We start from the raw sequence: 25922 nt of genomic DNA, 5'->3' as shown, positions 1-25922 counted from the left end.
CTCTACTAAGATATGTACACCTGCAATCCTCTAAGCAATATCTGTTATAATTTTCCATATTGTAATAAAGTGGAAGTCATCACAAATATATAAGGTTGGAATGAACAAAAAATAAGCGTGTGTGTCATTTCTTGGATATATTTTTGTCTTTGACTTTATTGCTTTCGTTTACTAGTATTTGATTTCCGGCGACAACATTTCCCTAAAAATATAGTTATCAATGGTACCAGGCATATGATTTGATACGCCAGATGCGCGTTTCGTCTACATAAGACATATAAGTGACGATCAAATCAAAATAGTTAGAAAGACAGACAAGTATAAAGTATAAGAGCATTGAGGACCATAGATTCCAAAAAGATTGTGCCAAATACGGCTAAGGTAGTCTATGCCTTGGATAAAAAGATCCTCAGTATTACGAATAATTCGCACTTTTATAAAAAATTAATTTATAAAAATTACCATATAATTAATATATGTCATTTAAATCAATATAGTAAGATATGTGTTAATGATCAAAGGAATGCGTATCTGTTTGTAGACCGGCAGTTATAAAGCAGGACATCTTATTAGTTATTAGCCTTTCAATACTACATCAGCGATTTCACAAAAAGGAGAAGTGTGTTGCTATTGTTCATCGTAGTATGTTCGGTGCAGATATAAAGTATTAGTAGAAATGATTTCTTTGCTTGTTTAACATCTTGAAGGTTATTAAGCGTAGACGAAACAAGTAGTATGTATTAGAATTTGGATTTTATTCCAATTACAAACAAAAACTAACAATGACAAAAGTATTGCTAATCTAAGCATGGTCCTTCCAACAAAGTTTGCTGCAATTTGTCTGGTTGAGTTTATCAGTTCTAATCTCCATAATGGTATATTTTCAAATTAATGTTCAAGTTTCTTTTTTTTTTGAAGTTATTGATTTTGTGACTGCTTTAAATTGAAAGAACATATAATTATTCACAGTGTTTCGTCTTTTCGTGGTTTTTGTTTCGTGTTATTTTTTTCGTCAATGGTTTTGTAAATGTTGAGACTTCAAAACTCCTTGAAAGTAGTATACCTTGCTGTATTTGTGGTATTTCTGTTCAATTCGATTGGATTAAATCAACAAATACACCAAGTTTTAGATAAGTTGAGTAGTGTTTTTCTGGTTATGTAGTTGAATGCTTACATAAAAGACAGGATAACAATTCCGTAAACAATAAATCTAAAATAAGAACTGTACATTAATCTATAAATAGTAACCCAATTCGGTGAGAATATTTCAGATTGCCCCAGTGCTGATTAATTAAAATAGTGACCAGTGAACAGTACGTTTTGAAGTTTTATTGAATCAACCGATGATTGGTTGGTACTTGGGTAAGAGTGCCAACAAATAGCCTGAAAATGTACAGTAAATTTCAGTAGGTACTCCATATAAGGCGGTGTCATGGCTTTTTATGTCAAGAAATACCTCATCGCCTTGTAGCAACTCTAAGGTCGCGGAGTTACTTCCTGTGACATAACCAGATGGAACGTGGCCATATATAGAATTCACATACATGAAATTGTGGTAAAGATCAATCCAAATTGCTTTATCTGAGTGAGACAGAGCATGGAAATGAAAGACGTAAATTCCACTATATTTCGCAGTAAATTTTCCCGTTTTCGTATCATACCCTAAGCCATGATTTATGAAAACTCTGTCAAATATTACTGTATGACCCTGTGCCTGTGTATGATGAGCTGATAACCCAACTGAAAAAGCTATCTCTTCCGCCTGGCCGTTTTCTATAAGAAACAAAAAAACAACATTAAGTCAATCTTGTTATGCATATATGTAGAAACATTAATGAGCTATTAATGTAAAGAACTTGCTTAGGCTGCATTACAAAATATTAGAAGCATTCAGAATGTCATCTCATTTTAGATGAATATCTCATAGTGAACATGGTGACGATTCAATATGAATAATTGGGTTGGGAGATTCTTTCTTGTTCATTATAATAGTTTATGAAGTTTATATGCAGAACTGTGTGTTTTTTCTGAACTTAAACTAATGATTAAAATGTCCAAAAGATGATGAAGACTTTTTTGTTTACTATTCGTGTATCATTTATTGCTGTCTATACCCTATTATTTTTATCGTCCTGAAAATGCATGAAATATTTGCTACTGGACGTTTAGCAACCGAAATTCAATCAATCATATTGTTGTTTTAAACCTTCGATAGTGCAATCAATGTTTGCGAAATTTAACCGAAACAAATATTAATTCGTAATAACGACTTGATCATGTTAATCTTTTTTTTTCTTCATCAAAATGTCGTTTAAAGCCACTGAACAAGAAAGTAAAACATAATAAAATAACACTTTATAAATTGTATCTGACGTCATCTTCAAAATTTTATTTCACAGGGAACACTCAGAACCTTTGAAACTTCAAATACTGATGTGCCAACATCATTATTGTGTAGCTAATTATATTATAAAAAAAGTACAATGCCATTCAACTGTGAATTGTTCCGATAATAATTGATGGAAACCATTATTCAAAACTAGCGTAGAGGTAATGGACTAAAATGGTGTTTTCGTTAAATAAAAGACAGGTGAAAAATACTAAAGGGACATTAAAACTGATAAGTCAGATGAAGAAAATTATCTATTTTTTTTAATATTGACAAGTCAAAGGCAAAAGAAGAAAAAAGGCCAAAAGGCAAATATCAGTTTACAAAACACATTAAAAAAATAATGACTGAGCAACATGAACCTTACTTCAAACCGATAAACTTTTTTAGAATTGATTAATTAGGCCTATTTTTTAATCATATATTGAACGTACCGATATAATCTGTTGACGGCGACAGGATAGAACCAGAGAATGTTGTATAAGTTTGATTTGTTCCAATGTCACCATAAATTCCACCTGCCCTTCTAGATCTGACGGATACTTTATCTCCTGTGTTGAGGTGTATAATTGCGGTGTTACCTGCATCGGCCCACTCGTTTGGTGTTTTACCATATGCTGAGTTGATATACTGGTCATTGTAGTACAAGTCTAACCATAATTCCTGTTAAGCATTAAGATAAAAACATTCATAAATTGTCAAACCTCACTGCATTTATCTATATTTAATGATTTTGACTAACAATACCACAATTACACTTTAATTTCATGTAATTTGTAATGTAACATATACCAGATCTTCGCACTGTATTCCAAATCAAAACAATGGTGATGGTCACAAAATTCATTAAAGAGAGATACCAAAATAAAATACAAAATACGACATAGAAACGAACCGAACAACAGGAACTGCTTAAAATCTTAGGGGGTTTAATCATTTGCTCCGGAGGTTAAAGCCGATTATACTCCATATGTAGCGTCTGTCGGTTTGCGCGTGTAGAAATCCGATGTGGTAAGTCTAATTCGATAGGCATGTTAATGAATGGGACGGGATTGTGACTACGACAATTATAAAACATCCGTCGTCATCTGTGAAACTGATTTTTCATTTTGTGATGACGACCGTAATGTTTTTAACCTTCAGCTTTATTTTTTTTTTATTCTAGCGTCACTGATTTTGGACGAAACATTCATCTGGCTTTCAAAATTATAAGCCTTGTATCTTTTAAGTTTTCAACAGACCATGTTGAATGTAAAATTTCCACAAATTCAGCAAGCTTAAGTTTTAAAAAATCCTGACCAAGCCAAATTGTCCAAGTTGTAATAGTTTAAATCAGTATTATGTTTATGACAGTTTATGAACATTATTCTAGTATGTACATTCTTAACACGCAATGTTAATTTATTCTTTAAAACATACCAGAGATGTAAAATAAATACCAGATTACCTTCAACTATAAACTCAGATAAAAATGTTGAGCTTAACTTACATGATCTGAAGTGGCCAATGCGTGGTAATGAAAAATGTATAGACCTGGCTGTGTCGCAGTGAATGCTCCAGTGTCTTTGTCGTACGTCGGAGCACCTCTACTGGCTATAATTCTATCGTATAAAACATGCTGACTGGTTGACAAGTCAATTGAGTGGTTCAGTCCAACTGAGAAAGCATCCAATCCATCATTGTCGCTTACTGTATCAAAAGAGTTAGAAGATTTAATCATCCCAGCTTCCCAAACAAAAATAAAATCAAACCATTGACAAAAAAAAACAATATTATACTGTCATCTTTCATGTCATTTGATTAACGACCACTAAAGTTACTATATCAAAAGGTAGTGATCCATAGATAAAAAAAAAGTGTAAGCGGTCACACGTAGACTCAAGTAATTTCTTCAAACAAAATATTCTAGATAAACAGTTAGGAATTATTGAATACAATATCTTTTTAGCTTAATTCTTTTTTGAGGGTAATGTTTATGTATATTGAACACGACGCTCAATGTCCTTACAAAACTAACCTGCCAGCAGTAAACCAGTAAAAGTAGTATACACTTGATCTCCTGCTCCATAGATAACATTATCGTAGTTGTCACGTGCCTTTATATAAACTGTATCGTCCATTTCGAGATTTATAAAAACAGAATTGCCAGCATCTACATAGTCACTCGGGGTTCTACCGTAAATTGAAACAATATACTCGTCATTCCGGTAGAGTTCTAACCATACGTGTTCGTTGCTTTTGGTAACTGCGTAAAAATGGAAAGCGTACAATCCGGGAGTACTGCAGACAAATTTACCATCGGCCGAAAAGTATGCATTGATGTTTGTTATTGTTTTATCAAATGTTAGAATTTCGCCATGTGTTAGGTGTTCATGTGTCGCCCGACCTTTAGTAAATGCCACGACGTCATCTCCTCCTGGAAAATTAAATAAAAATTCTATGGTGACGCAATACTTTTCAAACATAGAATAAAAAGCATTGTTTACACTTTTCTAATTTGCTTTTGTTTCTAATGACATTTTCAGTACGTAAAAAGATGAAAAGTTTTTAGAGAAATATAGCATGTATAGTTTATCCTTGGGTTATACCAGAGGTTTAAAATAAAGGCAACAGAAGTATACCGCTGTTCAAAACTCATTAATCCATGGACAAAAAACAGAATCGGGGTAACAAACTAAAACCGAGGGATCCGCATTAAATATAAGAGGAGAACAACGACACAACACTAAAATGTAACACACACAGAAACGGACCAAACATCAGACAAAATCCCACGAGAATAACGAATAAACATAAAAAAAAACATATAATATTAAAAAACAAATGTGGTTGATCCTGTGCTTGGTTTTGATCGATTGTTTTGCAGGTATTGCTGCAGTGTAAAAAGAAATGAACAACTGATCCGCATGAATCTTCAAATATCTGTCTGACATGATAGGTTCCTTAATTGAAACCAGATTATACATAATCCATCGTCGAGAAATAGTAGTTAGATCAACCGTGCTTATATCATTTCAGATAAGATACGCGGCATTCTCTATACACAACCCTTTTTAATACGTTACAAGGTTTCAAATGGTCAACGACCGCTTCCTCAAAAAAATGTACCCTATCCACTATAGCTGTGATCTGTTGTATTTAGTTGTTGAAAATTTAGAAATTAAGAAGTGTGTTCTTTAAAAAAGAATTCTAAGTTAACTTACCACTGACGATTAAGGGAAAAATCAAAAATAGTAAAACTTTCATTGTGGTTCTACCGGAATGTCTGAAGATAATAGATAATAGGATATGACACACTTAACAGTTATCAGTCATGTTTGAACTTTACCTTGAGTTGGCATTGACTTATTTTACATTTTTTAGTAAACACAACTGGATATGTGTTGATTAGAAAAAATAGATTACAAGTATATGGAAATAATGAGGTAAAATCTACCAACCTCAGTAAAACATGAAATTTTTATGAAATCATATGACTATTATGTTAGCAGCATAATTGTCCAAGGTTAATATCAGTATAATAGTAAGGTACAAAATGTATCTCGGTTTGTCCTGTCTGCAAACAAACACGATAACTTGCAAAAGCTGATGATACCAGTCTTATAATTAGCTAGACCCTCATACATAACGGGGAATACAAGCAGAATCACAAGCGCAGTAGTCAGCACTTTTTGTGCTGACATGAATCGTCATTGATATGGTTATATTTATAAATTTACTGTTTACAAATATTTGATTGTTTTGAAATACTAAGGCTTTTCTACCTCAGGCATTGTTTACCTTAGCTGTATTTGACAAAACTTTTAGGAATTTTGGTCCTCAATGCTCTTCAACTTCGAACTTTATTTGGCCTTTTTGACTTTTTTGGATTCGAGCGTCACTGAAGAGTCTTTTGTAGACGAAACGCGCGTCGGCGTATATACTAAATTTAGTCCTGGTATCTATAATCAGTTTATATACATATATACCTTAAGAAGATTGTAAACTGTTTAACCATTCTAATCATCTGAATTCATCTGATTTTCGGTATGGTTTGACTAGCTAAAAGGAGTAGGTCAGGTAAGGACCGATTTTGGCCTCAAATTTCAGGTTCATCTGACGAAAGATTTTGACCCCTTTTTACAAACTTAAGTGTCTATTTTATTTGGTTCAATAAGTTTATGTGAAAGCTTTTAACTGATTTAGTCATTAAAAACGACCCGATTCAAGCTCAAATATGAAAAATCTGCCAAATATACCGAAAAATGTCACTTTTCAGATGGTTTTTGTTAAAAATGAAAGTGGCCGCGTCCGTGTTCATCCTCAACCTTTATATATGTTATGTTTTATCATCAAATACAACTTACATTTCAATATTAAGGATGAATACGATTGCGGCCACTTTCGTTTTACACGGAAACCGTCTAAAATTTGACTAAAATGCTAGAATTGTGAAGATTTCAGTAATTTAGCATGACTTAATGGTGCTGGTACCCGATATATGTGCATTATATTGTCAAAAACCGCCCATATCTATGTAGCAGAAGCATTCTACTGTCCAATAAATAACTTATAGTTTATATTTTAACAATTTTGTAAAACTGTTATATTTTGGGGACAAAAAGGGGTCTTACTGAACCTGCTCTTTTCTAGTTTTCTGCGTAATACGAGAATCTGGATTTTAGGTTTTACTTCTGTATTATTTCATTTTAAGGCATTTTTCTCTATTGTTTTCTGAGTATGTAAGTACACCAGAACTCTTATTTTCGCAGCTGATTTTTTTCTTTTTCATTTTTTGTCAATTATTCTCTAATCTTGTTCCATAATCTTTCGTTTTTCAACAGCAGAACATATGAAAGAAGCATGAAAAAAGCCCAAAGAGATAAAAAAAAAAAAAAAAAAAAAAAAAAGGACTTTAATTAAGACCGGATTTGGTATAACACGACATGTGCCACATGTGGAGCAGAATCTGCTTACACTTCCAGAGCACCTGAGATCCCTTCTTGTTTTTGGTGGGGTTTGCGTTGCTGATTCTTTAGTTTTCTATGTTGTGTCATGTGTTCTATTGTTTATCTGTTTGTCTTTTTCATTTTTAGCCAGGCGTTGTCAGTTTATTTTCGATTTATGAGTTTAACTGTCCCTCTGGTATCTTTGGTCCCTCTTTTAAAGACAGACAACAGCCTAGAAAACTACATACTGATCAATTATATTGCTTACATGCTACTAAGTTTCGCACATAAACCATTTATGTTAATTTAGTACAATGTTTATATATGACTTACAAGCCAGTCCATGTAGGGGAGTGATGGCAATTTTAAAATCTTAACCTCAAAATTGTAAAATAAAAAGGGTTTGGGTACCAAAGGGCACTTCAGAACTTATAAGTGAAAGAGAAATAATCATGACAAACAGGATTAATAGGAAACACGAACAACTCTACCAAATACAACATAAAAAGACTATGTTACACCATACAAGGAACCACACAAAAAATAAAATCATCTCAGACGCTTGAGGTTCATTGAAAATCATGCATGCAATAAAAATCTATATACATATTGCAAGATAATAATGAAAGTAAAATCACAACAATACCGAACTTAGAGGAAAATGAATTCGGAAAGTCCATAATGACATGGCAAAATTAAAATACAAAACGCATCAAAAAAGAATGGACAAGAACTGTCATATTCCTGACTTGGTACAGGCAATTTCAAATGTAGAAAATGGAGGAATAAACCTGGTTCTATAGCGCGAATCCTCTAGCAACTTTTTTTGTTCGTATTCAGAAATTTTTATAGAGGCTAACAATAAGCAGGATTTTACAACAGACTGTTTAGAACATGACAAGATAATAATAATAATGTGTTCCTGTTATAACCATGAAAAATATTATAAAAAAACAGGATAAATACAGAACAACTAACAACTTTACCAAAAAAAATACTAGCACATAAAAGATAAATACTAGGTAATATTGTAATAGGAACCACACAAAAACTAAAATGATCTCAGGATTCATTGTAAATCAAACATGCAGTAAAAATCAATATTGCAATATAATAAATGAAAATACAGCAACTTCTTTTTCATTTAACAATCAGCTCGATCTTGCAACCGACTGTTTAGATCATGGCACGATTAATGTTAATGCTTGCGTATTCCTGTTAAAAAATAAATGAATATGCTTACAATTGCAATATAAGTGCAAATTCATTTTCGTTCATCCAAAAAGAAACTTTCCCAAAAAATACAATATTATTTGCAAAGTATAAATTTCCTTGCTATATAGTAATAGCTTCCATATTCCTCTTTTGTCGTAGATTTCTTATCATAATGCCAAGAACCCCCAACACTGTTTCCTTGCATTATAAACGTTCATCAAGCGTCTTAGTGATCGTCATTATGCAGGAAATTAGAATTAATGTTAGTTCTGTAGGTTCTTAATCACAGTTTCTGAATAACAGCAGTTCTGATTGTTAATTATAATAATTCAATTTGCAGAATAATTCGTGCAATATAGCATCATAGTTTTATAACCACTCATGATGCTCCTTAACGCACGAATGATGTTTTTTTTTAATGGGCAATATATTTGTTGAGTTTGAAGGACTGATATTCCAACAGACAGTCGGTGTTTCGATTGGTACTATTCTACACACCTTCTGCTTGACTTGTTTTTATATACTTGCAATAATGTACAGCAAAGTAAGACCTTAAAATAAATCAACATGAACAAATGGTCAATTGACCCCCGAAGGAGTTATTGTCCTTTATAGTCCATTTTTTACATTTTTCATAAAATTTGTAAATTTTTACTAACATTTTCCACTGAAACTACTAGGCCAAGTTCATTATAGATAGAGATAATTGTAAGCAGCAAGAATTTTCAGTAAAGTAAGATGCACAAACACATCACCATCACCAAAATGCAATTTTGTCATGAATCCATTTGCGTCCTTTGTTTAATATTCACATAGACCAAGGTGAGCGACACAGGCTCTTTAGAGCCTCTAGTTATATTTACAAACAGCAGCCTACAAAACACCATACAGAAAACTATATATTGACCAACATGATTCTTAGCAAAATACTAGGAGTGAACACAGTAAACCAGTTGCACTTTATTATCCTCATTCTGAACACCCATATACAACTTGACAATAAATATTGATCAAAAAGCTAGTAAGTGATAAAGGGCTATCGTTTTACAAACTACTAAGTATCTGCATTGTATGTGATTACTAACTATGGATAATTAATGTTTTTTTTATCACTATGATATCTTACATACACCATTTTGTTAATTGCATATATATTATATGCACTGTAGATAAAAAAAAATCGTTGGTATCATTTTTCAAATTGAGAAAATTTTGCATTTTCAATGATATTTGATATTTGATATCTTGGTTTTGCAAATTTCTGCATACAAACAAACCCAAATGAAAATTTGTAATTTGTCAAACATTTGAATTCGTTGCTAACTTGTACCCACGAAACACACGGAAATTGGTATCCAACGAATAATAATGAATCCACAGTATATGGCTAACAAGCCAGTGACTGTAGGGATTCCATTTAAAATTTAATCTTTATCCGATAATTGTAAAAAAAAAAACCAAGAATGTGTCCATAGTACAGGGATGGCCCACAGGCACTATCGTTTTCTATGTTCAGTGGACCGTGAAAATTGGATCACAATGTACTAAGTTTCAAGTTGATTGGACTTAAACTTCTTCAAAAACTACCTTGATCAAAAACTTTAACCTGAAGCAGGACAGCTGGAAAGAGGAATGGACCAACAGACTAGACAACATAATGCCCCTCTACTAGCGTGGAGAAGGCATAAAAAGAGGAGGAGAATAACATAGGGCACTTCAGAACTCATAAGTGAAAGACAAATATGAATGACAAACAGGATAAATAAAGAAAAGATGAAGTACTCTACTAAATACTACATAAAAAGCTATAGACTGTGTAACACCATAATAGGAATCACACAAAACATGAAATTATATCTGAAGCTCAGAGTTCATTGTAAATCAATTATGCATTCAAAATATATATGAAAATTGCAAGATATGATAAAAATATAACAACTTTTTTCGTTTTAAGAAATTTTAATAGAGGCTAACAATAAGCTTGATATTGCAACAGACTGTTGAGAACATGGCAAGATAATAATGATAATGTGTTCCTGTTATAACATTTATAAATGGATAGTGTGAACAGTATATGTGCAGCTTCATACTCTTTTGTTCTCTGAAAAACTTTCCGAAATAATACAATGATATTTTGTTAAGTATAAAATTTCTTGTTTTAAAGTTATAGCTTCAATATTCTTCTTCCATTATCTATATTCATAATGCTTAGATACAATCCCCTTTTTCCCTTTAATGCCTATTTTCATTTAAATACATGTTAGTTAATTTTCAAATTTGGGTTTTCAGAATTCTTTTTTTGACTTATCAAAATTGTCATCAATCAAAGATTATTAACTGACAAACTTGTATGCCTTTCAAAGATGAAATAAACCAAAAATTCTAAATCAAAATTATAATGTTCATACAATTTCACATAGTAATCAAATTGGAATGATAATTTATTTACCTATAAAGTAAAACAAGTATATAAAACCCAATAAATCTTCAAATCACATGTACAACATATGATATGGTATGTAGTCAAAATTTACATAAATTTGATGTTCAATAACCCTAGCTACCTTGGTGTGATAATGGTGTAACATATATCTATATATTTTTTCACAGTGCTAAATGAATATATATATATCAATGCCATTTTTTCACAATTAAACTTTCTAAATCAATATGATTTGATGTAACTTAACCTTTAAATTCCTCACATGCAAAATAACTTTAAGCATTCTTGACATTCCCATAAATAGAATGACCTGACTTTTATAAGATTGGTTTTTACAGATAGAATGATAAAGTATGTCTGCTTCACCTAATTCTTTCAATCACAATGGAAAACCAGACATAGACTAATCTTGAAATAAAGCATTGTACGATTAGATCTTTTTCTATAAGGTCACTTCTAGAAATTCATTGTGATGGGTGCATACCCGTAGCCAGGGGGTTGAAAACAAATAAGCACTGTTAAAGTCAATGTTCTGTTCGAATTGTGACTGTTAAAGTCGAGTTTGTGAGTCCAAGGAACTCCTCATTGGAAATTCCTGGCTACAGGCCTGGGGTGTAAGTACAAATATTGGTATAAATTCTGTCTCTTTACACATGGCTGCTGATAACTTAAACTGTGCAAAAAGGCAACAAATTGAATAAAACTGGCCAAAACAATAGTAAATTAATCCAGATTACAAATCAAGGAAGAAACCAGATTACATGGACATCAGAAATAACATAATACATGATCAGAGATCTTTTGATAATGACATTTCTACGATCCAGCACCATCTCAAAATCTATCCATCAAATGTAAGTCAATTCCAATAATACTGTATGATTACACTTACAAGATAAAAACAATGCAATATGAAAAATTAACAGTAATAACACCAAAAGCACCAAACAATGACTCTAAATAGCAAAAAAAGGGATGTATAGTTTTGATTTTCCAATGCCAATATATCAAGTATTTGCCTGCTCAAGTATCTACATTGTGGCTGTGAATTATTTCTGTTCCAGTAAATAAAATGTAGCTGTATATAACACTGAGACTTGAGAGGGATGATTACATGCGCATCCTACAAAATATTAAGGTATAAAGTCTAAACGAAAATTAAAAATGAAAACCTCCTACAAATATAGCATTCATTCCTGATCTATCTGTTGCTGAAAAACACTGACAGCTACCTTGCAAGTGAGCAGCAGAAAACATTTCTGATATATTTGGTGAAAACAAAAAAACAAAAAAGTTATCGTCAAAAAGTATGCACACCCTCTATCACCGTCCCTTATAATTCATTTGGATGTTTTATAAATTTTGTTCAACTTGTGTTGTGTACAGAATGTAAATATTAAACAGACAAGAATATACAGAATAATGTTCTGTCATTAACTAATGGACCAACTAATTTTAGGAAAATATTGATAATTTCTTTTTAGGTTATAGGACAACAAAGGATAATAATTATGTATATCTATTTATATACTTTCTGGAATGTGATAACTGTCAAATAATATTTTTATATTGATTATAATATTTTTAGTAAATATTTTTTTAAAGATGCAGTGCAAACTTTTCTTATAGTTTCAATTGTTAACTGTGCATATATATAGTGATTAAAGTTTAATTAATCTTTATTTTATTCGTGTTTTCTATAAATCTCTATGAAAGTGTTTTGATACCTTAGTCATTCTGTTTTAGAACTATTGCCCTTACTTTAAGGCAATTAAGTTTGTGTGGATTTGCTTCATTTTTTTGTGAAAAATAATCCGTCTAAGCAGATATTTAGTTGTGTTTCATTTTTGTTTACCACTAATTTGATACATTTGTGGGATTTATCAAAGATGGAGGAACAATAAGGTCCTTCTTTACCCTGAAATTTAGAGAAACTTACAAGTTGATATCACAAGATATCTGAGTTATATAAGTTGTCCTACCACAACGAATGTGACAGGTCTTCAGAATTTTTTTTAAAAATCCATGGTTACAAAACAAATAATATCATTCTGTCAAGAAATCATAAAACTTGAAATGTAAAAAAAATAGAAATAAAAATGATTGAGCACTATCAATAAGCTAGATTTAATAAGTTATAAAGAAAATTGCTGAACATTGTCCTGAATTTTAAGATAACAGAATACAAGAATAAAAAAAATCTATTTTTAATGACCAATTATAATAGGCATGTTTTACTGATTGCAATTTCGAATCCTAAAACCCATTAATACAAACCTAAAATTTAGGCATAAATTTATTAGCAAATAGCTTTTAATGGACAAAAAGATATGTTGTATATTAAAGTTCAAGACATAAAAATCCTGACCTTCCCTAGCACCAGTTTAGGCTGAATTCTTTACTGATATAAAATAGTTTTAAGTGTTTTCAATTTTTCAAGTATGCTGCCTTTCAAATGTAAAGTAGGAATTCTTTATCTAGTTTAACCAATATTCATACAGGAAAAATCTTTACTGAACTTACGCCCAATACACTTTTTGGATAAGTTTTACATATCAATAAGTTATAATTTGTATATTATAGTGGTGTAAATTATGAAAATAAGATTACAGTGTATGTTTAATATTGCATAGAATTATATATTTAATCATTGAGTAATAAAAATATTATCATAGTCTAAAAATCTAACAAGTTTTCCAAAGAGTAAAAAACATACTATATAGATATGTACAAGATAAAAAATCTAATTTATTTATTTATTACACTTTTTCCTTATATAATTGTAGCATATTCTGAATTTTTAACTTGATAAATAAATAATATATAACATACAAAAATGGCTTTCGAAAAATATTCAAATTTTATCATATCAAATGATCTGTTCAATTTCACAAAAAAAATAGTGATGCCGAGAATGGGAACAAAACAAAGTTGACTTGGACTTAATTCGTACTTTAAAAAGTATGTGCTTATAGCTCTTTTAGTACCTAAGTACACACACAATTGACATAAACATTCCACAATAATGTATATCAGTCATACTGACTCATTACATGAATTAACAACAGGTTTTCAAATGATAAATAAAAAGCAAACTGATATGATAAATATAAATTTGGCAAGCACTTCCTATCATAACAAAAATGCAAAACCTATGGTGAACACAACACTTGAATGCCATTTTGAATGGATAACTAGATAATATAATCAAAACAAAAACAGAAACTAGTAAAGCTTTTAATTATAAACATTAAAATTGTTGTATGTTTCAAATATTCTGATTTTTTGTAATCTTTATACTTTTAAATGTATAATTTTAAACTGTTGAAAATTTTAAAAGAAAAATATCCATCATAAACATGATAAATAGTTTGAAGATCACACATTTCTAAACATAATTTGGACAAATGCTTACAAAACAAGCTACCAAGCTTCGACTGCAATATGGTTTATCTAATTCAGTTTTAAGACCAATAACCAAAGGATCATTTCATGATTTGTTACCTAATTTGATCTACAAAATAACTACATTTGACTAAAAAGGGTATACTTTGATAATAAAAAAATGTAAAAAAAGGTTCCCAATATAGTGTGTAACTAAATATGACTAATACTTTGCTACTAAAATAACTGGCTGTTTACTAACAAAAAAGAATTCCATTTAATTTTTTTTATCTAAAAAAAAACACATTAAATTATATTGACTGCTCCAGAGAAAAAAATCTGTTAACTTATTCTTCATATAAAAGCCAGGAAGAACCCAAAACCAGGAAAGGTTTAATACACTATAATTAAAGCTGTTTAACAAATTAACAATAGATGTTTAAAAATGTAAACAATTCAGTTACTATAGTAACCTTCATCTAAAATAAGAACTGCATGTTCTTGACAAATAGCTGCCAATTCTTTAACAAATTCATCTAAAATCACAGCACAGTAAACAGAATGACGAGTTTTGGGAGAGTCCATTGGATTATCAGGGATATTTTGTTGTCTCTGATTAACATAGCGGTATCCTTTCCCTCCTGGAATAATCTGTAATTGAGGCGCCCCTTTTCCTGCTTTGTAATTTGATGTTTTTCTTTGGGAATTTGGTGTTCTTCTAAACAGCAAATCGGTGAGGCTTAATTTTCTTTTTTCTGGAAAATAGAATACAAATTATGATTATAAAGATTGAATAAATATATTTATCAAAAATTCATTTGTTGACTCTCTATGAACTCTGTGTCATATTGAAATACTGCAAATGTTTTATTATACCAGTCTTAGACAATGCTAGATATTCATACACGGTGTGAACACTGGTATTTATTCTACAATTTAACGTTGAGCTTAAACTGCTTGATTTTTATTACATCCCAATCCTTGTATTGTTTTTATACGACCGCAAATTTTGAAAAAATTTTCGTCGTATATTGCTATCACGTTGGCGTCGTCGTCGTCGTCCGAATACTTTTAGTTTTCGCACTCTAACTTTAGTAAAAGTGAATAGAAATCTATGAAATTTTAACACAAGGTTTATGACCACAAAAGGAAGGTTGGTATTGATTTTGGGAGTTTTGGTCCCAACATTTTAGGAATTAGGGGCCAAAAAGGGCCCAAATAAGCATTTTCTTGGTTTTCGCGCTATAACTTTAGTTTAAGTTAATAGAAATCTATGAAATTTTGACACAAGGTTTATGACAACAAAAGAAAGGTTGGGATTGATTTTGGGAGTTTTGGTTTCAACAGTTTAGGAATTAGGGGCCAAAAAGGGACCCAAATAAGCATTTTTCTTGGTTTTCGCACCATAACTTTAGTATAAGTAAATAGAAATCTATGAAATTTAAACACAAGGTTTATGACCATAAAAGGAAGATTGGTATTGATTTTGGGAGTTTTGGTCCTAACAGTTTAGGAAAAAGGGGCCCAAAGGGTCCAAAATTAAACTTTGTTTGATTTCATCAAGAATTGAATAATTGGGGTTCTTTGATATGCGGAATCTAACTATGTATGTAGATTCTTAATTTTTGGTCCCATTTTCAAATTGGTCTACATTAAGGTCCAAAGGGTCCAAAATTAAACTTAGTTTGATTTTGACAAAAAATTAATCGGTTGGGTTCTTTGATATGCTGAATCTAAAAATGTATTTAGATTCTTGATTATTGGCCCAGTTTTCAAGTTGGTCCAAATCGGGGTCCAAAATTAAACATTGTTTGATTTCATTAAAAATTGAATAAATGGGGTTCTTTGATATGCCAAATCTAACTGTGTATGTAGATTCTTCATTTTTTGTCCTGTTTTCAAATTGGTCTGCATTAAAGTCCAAAGGGTCCAAAATTAAACTTAGTTTGATTTTAACAAAAATTGAAATCTTGGGGTTCTTTGATTTGCTGAATCCAAACATGTACTTAGATTTTTGATTATGGGCCCAGTTTTCAAGTTGGTCCAAATCAGGATCTAAAATATTATATTAAGTATTGTGCAATAGCAAGTCTTTTCAATTGCACAGTATTGCACAATGGCAAGAAATATCTAATTGCACAATATTGTGAAATAGCAATATTTTTTTTAATTAGAGTTATCTTTCTTTGTCCAGAATAGTAAGCAAGAAATATCTAATTGCCCAATATTGTGAAATAGCAATATTATTTTTTAATTGGAGTTATCTTTCTTTGTCCAGAATCAACTCAAATCTTTGTTATATACAATGTATATTCACTTTTTACTACCAACTGATAAATTAAAATAATCTTTACCATTCAGTGATAACAAGCAGTTTTTTTACATCTTAATATTTTATGATGTATTTAAATGAGTAGTTATTGTTGCAAACTCCATTAGAAATTTAATTGAGATTAATTTGGAATAAGAGAAAGGGGGATGTGATTAAAAAAATTGGGTTAAATTTTCTCATTTGAAATAAAAAATTTTGAAATAAATTTTTTTTTGAGAGGATTAATATTCAACAGCATAGTGAATTGCTCTAAGAGAAAACAAAAATTTTAAGTTCATTAGAACACATTCATTCTGTGTCAGAAACCTATGCTGTGTCAACTATTTAATCACAATCCAAATTTAGAGCTGAATCCAGCTTGAATGTTGTGACCATACTTGCCCCAACCGTTCAGGGTTCAACGTCTGCGGTCGTATAAAGCTACGCCCTGCGGAGCATCTGGTTAAATCTTGGACTATGATGAGAACCTCAAATTGAACTGTGATGTTAACAGTAATATTTTTAAATATTTACAAGAATGCTGAGAATAAAAATTTCACCATGTGCGACAATGATGGAATAGGGACACTGACAATAAATTTAACTTCCAAATCACTGTGAAAAGATTTGACCTTTGACGACAGGTTCCAGTGGAGGACAGACATGTGCCATGTCCCAAGTCAGGAGCCTGTAATTCAGTGGTTGTTGTTTGTTTATGTGTTACATATTTGTTTTTTGTTCATTTTTTTCAAATAAATAATTTTTTAAATAAATAAGACCGTTAGTTTTCTAGTTTGAATTGTTTTACATTGCAATTTCTGGGCCTTTTATAGCGGACTATGCAGTATGGGCTTTTCTCAGTGTTGAAGGCCATAAAGTGACCTATAGTTGTTAATTTCTGTGTCATTCTGGTCTCTTGTGGAGAGTTGTCTCATACCACAACTTCTTTTTTACATTTACAATAACTATGAAAGTGGTATACATATTACTGAAAAGTTTATCTTTTACTACAGTTTTTGATGCAGGAGGGATCTCCACTGATCGAAAATTACAATAACAGTGAAATGTAAATAATTACAAGAATTATATAAGTACTGTGAATAAAGATTTTTTTTTACCTTTTACAACAAGTTCTGACATTTACACTAATGGTAGAAATGATGTACTGTGGATTCATTATTATTTACCAATTTTCGTGGATACTGGTGAACAACGAAATTAAATGTTCAACGAATAACAATTTTTCTATAGGCTTGTATGCAGACTTCCGCAAAACCACGAGATTAAATATCCACGAACTAGCAATTTTTCCCTAATCCACGAAAATTGGAACCCACGAAAATAAATGAATCCACAGTACAAATGTACATGGGAATTTCAATTTAACCTTCTAGAACAGGTTCTTGTGGATAGACAGACACTGACAATAACAATAATTATAAAAGTACTTCCAATGATAATTTTACCTTTCTGGACAGGTTCTGGTGGTGGAGGGGCACTGACAGTTACAGCATTGTTTTGAATCTGATTTGGATCTATTCCATGCCTCCAGTTTTCTTCTCTTACAATTAAGGTCATTCTAGCCTTCAGCAACAGTTGTTCGAAGTTTGGTATGGTATAGGAACAATGGTCTACCTTTTGTCTTACTGATGCTATAACCTGAACAAAAATATTAAAAAAATCATATTGCATACATGTATTTTTATTTTCATATTCTATGTAAATAAGGCCATTAGTTTTCTCGTTTGAATTGTTTTACATTGTCATTTCAAGGCCTTTTATAGCTAACTATGCGATGTGGGCTTTTCAGTTCAAAAAGCAGACAAAATAAATTCCAGTATCACAGATATTTCCATTTTTTTTTGCTAGTTCAATTGAATTTTTTCCATGAAGGTAAATGTCAGAAGGATTTTGAAAGATGCAATGGATTTTTTTTTGGCTGCAACAGATTGGGCTGAGATCAAGTGTTGGTGTTATATGGTCAAATGATTTTTTTCTTAATAAGAATAATGGAAAGCTTGTGGGTTTATTTGCAGTGTTAAGCATTTTATAGTTAAATTAGTTCACGAAAAATTTAGAGTTGATTATTGAAGTTATAGTTTAAGCATTCACTATAGCTAAATCATTATTTTGGCAGATGCTGAACTATATGCAGACTAAAAGTGGTAAAAAGAATTATTTGTAGATATTTTACTATATTTATAATGCTTTAGTATTCATGTTCAGATGTATTGACCACTTTAAAACATTTTGGAACAACATCCAGTTAAGGACTGTCAAAATAAACCTTGGCTGTAAAATGAGTCGTTAAAACTCAAAGAAAAAGACGTGACACTATTGATGAAGATACACAGACACTTGATTTATATTCCTGTCTCAATCTATTACATAGACATATAAAGGAAGTGATTTTCTGTAAAATTCAGAAATTGTAAATTTTAACTAGAAAGCAAAAAAGTAAAACAAGGTGAAAAGGAGGAAACTTGACATGCAATACAATGTGTAAGATTTGAATAAAATGGAAATCAAATATCATGCTCATTAACCCTTTGAATAATTTCATCATCTTTCTTACTTCTATTAATGGAGATATTCATGTGGCTCTTTGACATTAAAATCAAAAATATCCCAACATACACATGACAAACCCAAAGCAAACAAACAGTGCATTTATTGATATTTTCAGAAAATTCTAATTCAATTCCCAATGAGGCGTTAAAAACATAGCAATAGCTCACTAAAACAGCAAGCTCATTACAGACCTCACCCTTATCTTATGCAAGATTCATCAAGTTCATACAATATACGTGCATGCAAATATATATAACAGACAAAATGCACCAAAAACTTCATGCTTATATTTATATATATACCTGTAATAATGATTTTACAGTGGGTTGAAATACAAGATTGTGACTAAGAAGGAATGACCGTAATAAAGGCTGGGGAAATGCAGCCAGGCGAGATATAATGCCGGTCAGAAGAAAGTTGACAGCAAAAGGGTTCTGTATCATTCCTTCCAATTTGGTCAACAAGGCGGTCAAGAATGGTCCTACAAAATATACTCAGTCATTATATATATACAGTAAATAGTTTAGAAAATGCAGGTAAGGCAACATTGATATATAACTTTTCTAATTATATCAGAAGCTTATTCCCCTTGGTAGTCAGCATGGTCAGGAGTTTAATAGGGTTCATCAAACATTAGGAATCTTGTTCAGTTTTATAGCAAGCTTGCAAGCATGGCAAGATTTGACGAATAAATAAGAAGAAAAATAGAAATTTGTATTTATCTTCTTTTTTTTTTTAAATACATGTAGAAACTCCTTTATTTTCAATTTTTTTTAAGAAGTTTTGAATTTTCCTATCATCATTGATCATTAAACATTGTCAAATAAAACAAAAGATAAAATGAACAGCGCCTGGTGATTATTTAACTAGCCAGACCAATTTAGTCCTTCATGTACTTAATTCAGATGCAGACTGGTGTACTATTATGCATATTTTTAGGGGCCAGCTGAAGGACACCTACGGGTGCGGGAATTATCGCTACATTGAAGACCCATTGGTTGCCTTTGGCTGTTATCTGCTCTATGGTCGGGTGGTTGTCGCTTTGACATATTCACCATTTCCTTTCTCAATTTTATATTATTATATAGTAACAGGCTATTCAAATTATGTCCAATAGTTACTGCATTACTTCTGAAAATTATCTAGTTGCAGATGTATCTGTACAGACAACCATTTGATCTTTTGTGTAATGTGTAAAGAGACTTTTTCTTAAGTCAGTTGTCTCTTTAATACTTACATGACTTACATATATATACTATCCCATGAACATTTCCAGCACTTTCTTGTGTCAAAGGGTTCATACTCTTCAAATCCATCACACTTAATCATGTTAATAAAGATTGTTTGAAATCCATCTCTTAAAATATTTCCTTACAAGGAAACAATATTGTACAACATAAACAAATTCACAAAAAATCTATTTATAATGAAATTACTATCATGCATGATTGCCTTTTTTTCTTGATGTCAAAATAAGAAAAGCAAAACTAGAGAAAAGCATTATTTTTTTTATGGCGAATTCATGAGTCCCAAAAGCATGGAAAGGTAAATTTCTCGCAATAAATAGTTAGTTTTTACAAGTAAACAGTATCTTTCTGGCAGAGGTAGCCAAATAAGAGTTTGAACAAAAGTGTGATCTTATAAGTTCATTGTATATCAGTAACCATACCTACCTATACCTGGTGTACTAGATAACCCTGCACCAGAAGGCACTTTGGAAATAGAACTTTGCATAGAAGTTGTCGGTAATGAAAAGCTAACACTTCTTTTGGTTGAACCATCAGTACTTGCATCGCTACACGGAGATGTTGTTCCGTTTTGTAATGTGGCCATGTCATTTGGTAATGATTTTCCTTGTGGTAATGAAGACATGGTTATTTCTATGTAACTGGTATCATTCTGTTGGTTTGATTTATTTTCTGATTTATTTTCTGCTGACCATGTCTCACTTCCTGTTTCGGAATCTTGACTCTTGTTGTGACTTGACTCTGCCTGATTCACAGAATCAATTACTTCAAAAGTAGTCGCATCTGTAGTCACATCTGTAGTCACATCTCCACCTTCAAATTTAACTTTTGGATCACTAGTTGCTCTTAATTCTTGATCTGAATTAAGAATAGTTTCGCTAGATTTTTCCAATGAAAGACTGCTTGATACACTAATATCATCAGGTTTACTAAAATCACTTTTGGATGTACATGGTGTTGACGTCCGAGAACTTGATAAAGAACGTAAAGAACTAAATACAGAACTTAAAGACTGAATACTTGTTTGTATAGAGGGGTCTTCCTCAGGAGGTGTGCCAACCTCTTTCAAATAATCAATAAATTCACTGACATCCTCTACAGGTGAATTGGGGTCATCTAATGATGTCCAATCAATATTCCGTAATACATCCGAAACCTCAGGAATTGTTGAATATGCTACGGAACTATCACTTGCAAAAACCTCATCAGCACCAGAAAGGTTGGTTGAAGCCTTAGAATCTTCATTGCCTGAACTAACCTGACTATTTTCTGTACTATTTATATCACTAACTGACGTATCACAACTTTTAAGGTTTGATGTTTGTTCACTTATTACAGTGCTAACATCTGAATCAGATAACCATTTTTTACTACACTCCGGACTCATAATTTCTTGGAAGACTTCATGTGGAGGGATATCTCCATTGTATGGGTAAGTCCAAACTGTGCATGCCTTGGAACAGTTTTCTAATAATAGTTTTGCCTCTGATAAGTAATCTATGTAGTTAGAATCATACTGCTCTAGTTTGCCTCCAATTGAGTTTGTTGTAAAATTAGATTTGCTGTTTTCGAAGCTATTTGATCTGCTGGACCTGTTAAAAGATATATAGAAAGTATCTTAACAAAATACATGAACTTATTACCTGAAATAACACAACGATGTGACATTATGGCAATTATTTATAGATTTTTTTTATTAATTGGTGTTTAATGCCACTTTTAGCACTATTATGCTATTTTGTGGCTGTCAGTTTTAATTGGTGGAGGAAGTTAAGATTCTGCAGAGAACCACTGCGTCAGTTAACTTAACAATCCTAGTCAATTAAAATTGAAGTCAACTGCATTTTCCACTTGCATGATTCAAACTCACAATCTCACTGTTGACAGGCTTATGATATAGTAGTTGGACTACTCAGACCTCTTCTCCACCTAGGGACTTTTTTTTTCTCAATTTGCAGCATGTTAATTGTGCAATAAAAATACTATTATAAAGAACATACCAATACATGCATACTCTTTACCTAAAATCTTATACATGTATGTATAATATATCCTGTATCAAATAATCTATAAATACATTTATACATGCTTCTTTTTAATATTTCTTATAAAAACACATTTTCATAATGATCTCCACTTGATTTAAATATAAATATAAGAAACTAAGTGACAAATATTCCTATAATTTGGTCAAGATTGTTGCTTATATCTAAATATGACTGATTAGATTTAAAAATTCAGCTATTTTAGTATTTTAAATAATTGCACACAGTTTAAAAGCCTTTAGCAAAGATATCAGAAATTCAAATTAAAAGATAGCTGTAGCACTCTGCTAGGTAAACTCAATTTGAGACAGTAAAACTGAGAATGCTGTTTCAATTTTGGCGTAAACACTGCAACCGCAGATAAAAACTGATTATATGGTTAATAAGATACTTTCTTATACTAACAAACTACTATATATATGCAGTTTCTAGAAATGCAGCTATATCTAACATATAATATCATTCAACAATTATATATATATTTGTAATTTAAGAAAAACAAACATAAACTAGAACTGTCAGTGAACTCAAAACAGGATACTCCCACCCCTTATATTTATTTATCTCCCCTTAATTAAGTTGGTCTTTGATTATATTCTTTCATGAAATTCTCAGTAGTGTTCTACAAAAGTGTAATGCTTCATTATTATCAGAATTCATCCTTCTAGCCGATTAGAGGGAATGGCACTTATGAGAGACTATCACTACTAACACATATTACAAAAGCAGGTTCAATTATCTCCTCTATGCACAACTGGGATCATATTCAATTAAGCACACTGTCAAGTGGCTAGTGTTTGACAAGGGTGAATGTGTCATCAATATCTGTCTAGGTGTTAAGTAGGAGTTGCACTTACAAGAAACTACAACCACATATTGCAACATTAAATTAAGTAACTTTTTGTTTGTTTGTGGGGAGGAATAACATTTTCAAAATCAATCAGGATTATATTTTTATTAGCACAATTTCTACAGATTATATTATAAAGCAAGAAGAATGTAGACTGCTTGATGTAATACAGTGTGTTATTTTAGCATGCTTCATGCAATTAACATAACTAAGGCAGAGGTGTTTTAATTTTCTTTTATAATCAAACAAAGTGGAACAAAATGTTTGTTGTCTTTTAACTTTTACTAAGATCTAAAGAAGAACTGTGAAAAACTCAGGTCAACTATTATGAAAACTAAAACATTAACAGTGATAATTTACAAACATTAAACAGTGGATTTTAACTGAAAGTTAACAACAAATATGATCTTGTTAAAACATACATGTATTAGAGCATTCATTCGTACATTGAGAATGTGCTTATTTCTTTAGTAAATACAGAATCAATGTATGTCTTCTGGAAAACCTAATCAGTCTGAAACAAAATCTTAACATACTCATCATTTTCTCTTCTTGTAAGAATTTAACAAAGTACTAATTGTAATGTACATGCAATAACCAAGTGAAGGGAGTTTACTATTAAAATGGTGAAAATTGAGAAGGTTTTGTGCTGAAATTGATCAAAATTTCAAAGTTAAAACAATTATTTATCAAAAGAAAGAAAAGTGGAACATCCTAACATGTGCATACCTTTATGTTATGACAAACCAATGGATAGTTTACCAAATAGAATGTATGACCAACTGTACTGACTATTTAGATTATGGATAAAAGAATCTCAATGGACCAGATCACCCTGATCACGTGCTAATCTGCATATTTAAAGATTTAGCAACATAGAAGATTTTTTTGTAAATACAATTGACCATGTACAATAGGCTATTGTAGGAAAGTCAGTGCTAAAATAGTACTTAATTTCAAAGTTCAATGAGACATATATCTCTGATAAGAAATTCAACTGAGTTTAATGTCCTTCCCAAGGTCAAACAATGCTGTAATATCCTATCAAAGTCAAACAATGCTATTGAATCCTACCAAGGTCAAACAATGCTATAGCAGATCGAGAGCCGTGGTGTAGTGGATAGTGCATCGGACTACTAACACAAAGGTTCCTGGTTCGATTCCCGTTCGGGGTGAAAATTTCAGGAACTCAATTTTCAGCTCTCCCTTGACACCATTTGTGAGTATGGTCTTGAGGAAATGATGATAGTCCGTCGGAAGGGGACGATAAATGGCTGACCCGTGTTAAGAGAGAGCCATATCTCTTGCACGTTAAAGACACCCTTGTAGATTTCGAAAAAGAGTAGGCTAATGCCGCTACAAGGCAGCACTCGCACCTGCAAAGTGGAAAGGGATTAATATAAGTTGCAAAACTTGTTTCAAAATCCACTATAAATAAATAGGTTTAAACTAAACTAATGCTATAGCATCCTACCAAGGTCAAACAATGCTATTAAATCCTACCAAGGTCAAACAATGCTATAGCATCATACCAAGGGCGAACAATGCTATAAAATCCAACCAAGGTCAAACAATGCTACAACATCCTACCAAGGTCAAACAATGCTATAACATCCTACCAAGGTCAAACAATGCTATAAGATCCTACCAAGGTCAAACAATGCTATATCATCCTACCAAGGTCAAACAATGCTATAGCATCCTACCAAGGTCATACAATGCTATAGGGTCCTACCAAGGTCAAACAATGCTATAGGATCCTACCAAGGTTAAACAATGCTGTAACATCCTATCAAGGTCAAACAATGCTATTGAATCCTTTCAAGGTCAAACAATGCTAAAGGATCCTACCAAGGTCAAACAATGCTAATAAATCCTACCAAGGTCAAACAATGCTATAACATCCTACCAAGGTCAAACAATGCTATAGCATCCTACCAAGCTCAAACAATGCTATAACATCCTACCAAGGTCAAACATTGCTGTAACATCATACCAAGGTCAAACAATGTGATAACATCCTACCAAGGTCAAACAATGTGATAACATCCTACAAAGGTCAAACAATGTGATAACATCCAACCAAGGTCAAACAATGTGATAACATCCTACCAAGGTCAAACAATGTGAAAACGTCATCCTACCAAGGGTCAAACAATGTGATAACACCCTACCAAGGTTAAACAATGTGATAACATCATACCAAGGTCAAACAATGCATTATGTTTGTCTCAACATTCATGTCAGTATTCTGGGCAAACTTATTTTAACCCAAATAAACATTGATTAACTATATATGGATGTCTTGATCCATAATTTTTTTACATTTGTGGATAATTAAAATAAATCTATTCATTAGTTATTTTATTAATTAAGTATCAAATTTATGACTGCAAACTTCACCACATCATTCAAGATACTGTCTTCAATTAAATATGCATTTAGTTTGTGTAGATTCAACTATGGTATACCTTGCTGATGTTTCAACATCAATGAATCATATTTTTTTACTTAAACAAGATGACCTTTTCACCAAGCA

General features: G+C 31.6%; 2 protein-coding genes across 2 annotated transcripts; both read right to left on the bottom strand.

Annotated features, from left to right (window-relative positions):
- Nucleotides 1-1314: 1314 nt before the first annotated feature.
- LOC134696343 (uncharacterized) lies at nt 1315-5693 on the bottom strand. Its single transcript, XM_063558069.1, has 5 exons — nt 5593-5693; nt 4407-4805; nt 3879-4078; nt 2824-3052; nt 1315-1773 (listed from the first exon to the last, which is right to left on the bottom strand). The coding sequence occupies exons 1-5, from the start codon at nt 5633-5635 to the stop codon at nt 1337-1339; spliced, it is 1308 nt and encodes a 435-aa protein (XP_063414139.1). The 5' UTR covers nt 5636-5693; the 3' UTR covers nt 1315-1336.
- A 12443-nt stretch (nt 5694-18136) lies between these two features.
- LOC134697700 (uncharacterized) lies at nt 18137-22496 on the bottom strand. Its single transcript, XM_063559985.1, has 3 exons — nt 22489-22496; nt 20915-22080; nt 18137-18329 (listed from the first exon to the last, which is right to left on the bottom strand). The coding sequence occupies exons 1-3, from the start codon at nt 22494-22496 to the stop codon at nt 18250-18252; spliced, it is 1254 nt and encodes a 417-aa protein (XP_063416055.1). The 3' UTR covers nt 18137-18249.
- Nucleotides 22497-25922: the final 3426 nt, after the last annotated feature.

This window comes from Mytilus trossulus, chromosome 14 (genome assembly GCF_036588685.1).
Source record: "Mytilus trossulus isolate FHL-02 chromosome 14, PNRI_Mtr1.1.1.hap1, whole genome shotgun sequence".
Lineage (NCBI taxonomy): Eukaryota > Metazoa > Mollusca > Bivalvia > Mytilida > Mytilidae > Mytilus > Mytilus trossulus.
Note: the sequence above shows the minus strand (reverse complement) of the source record. Positions and strands in the feature narration are given on the sequence as shown.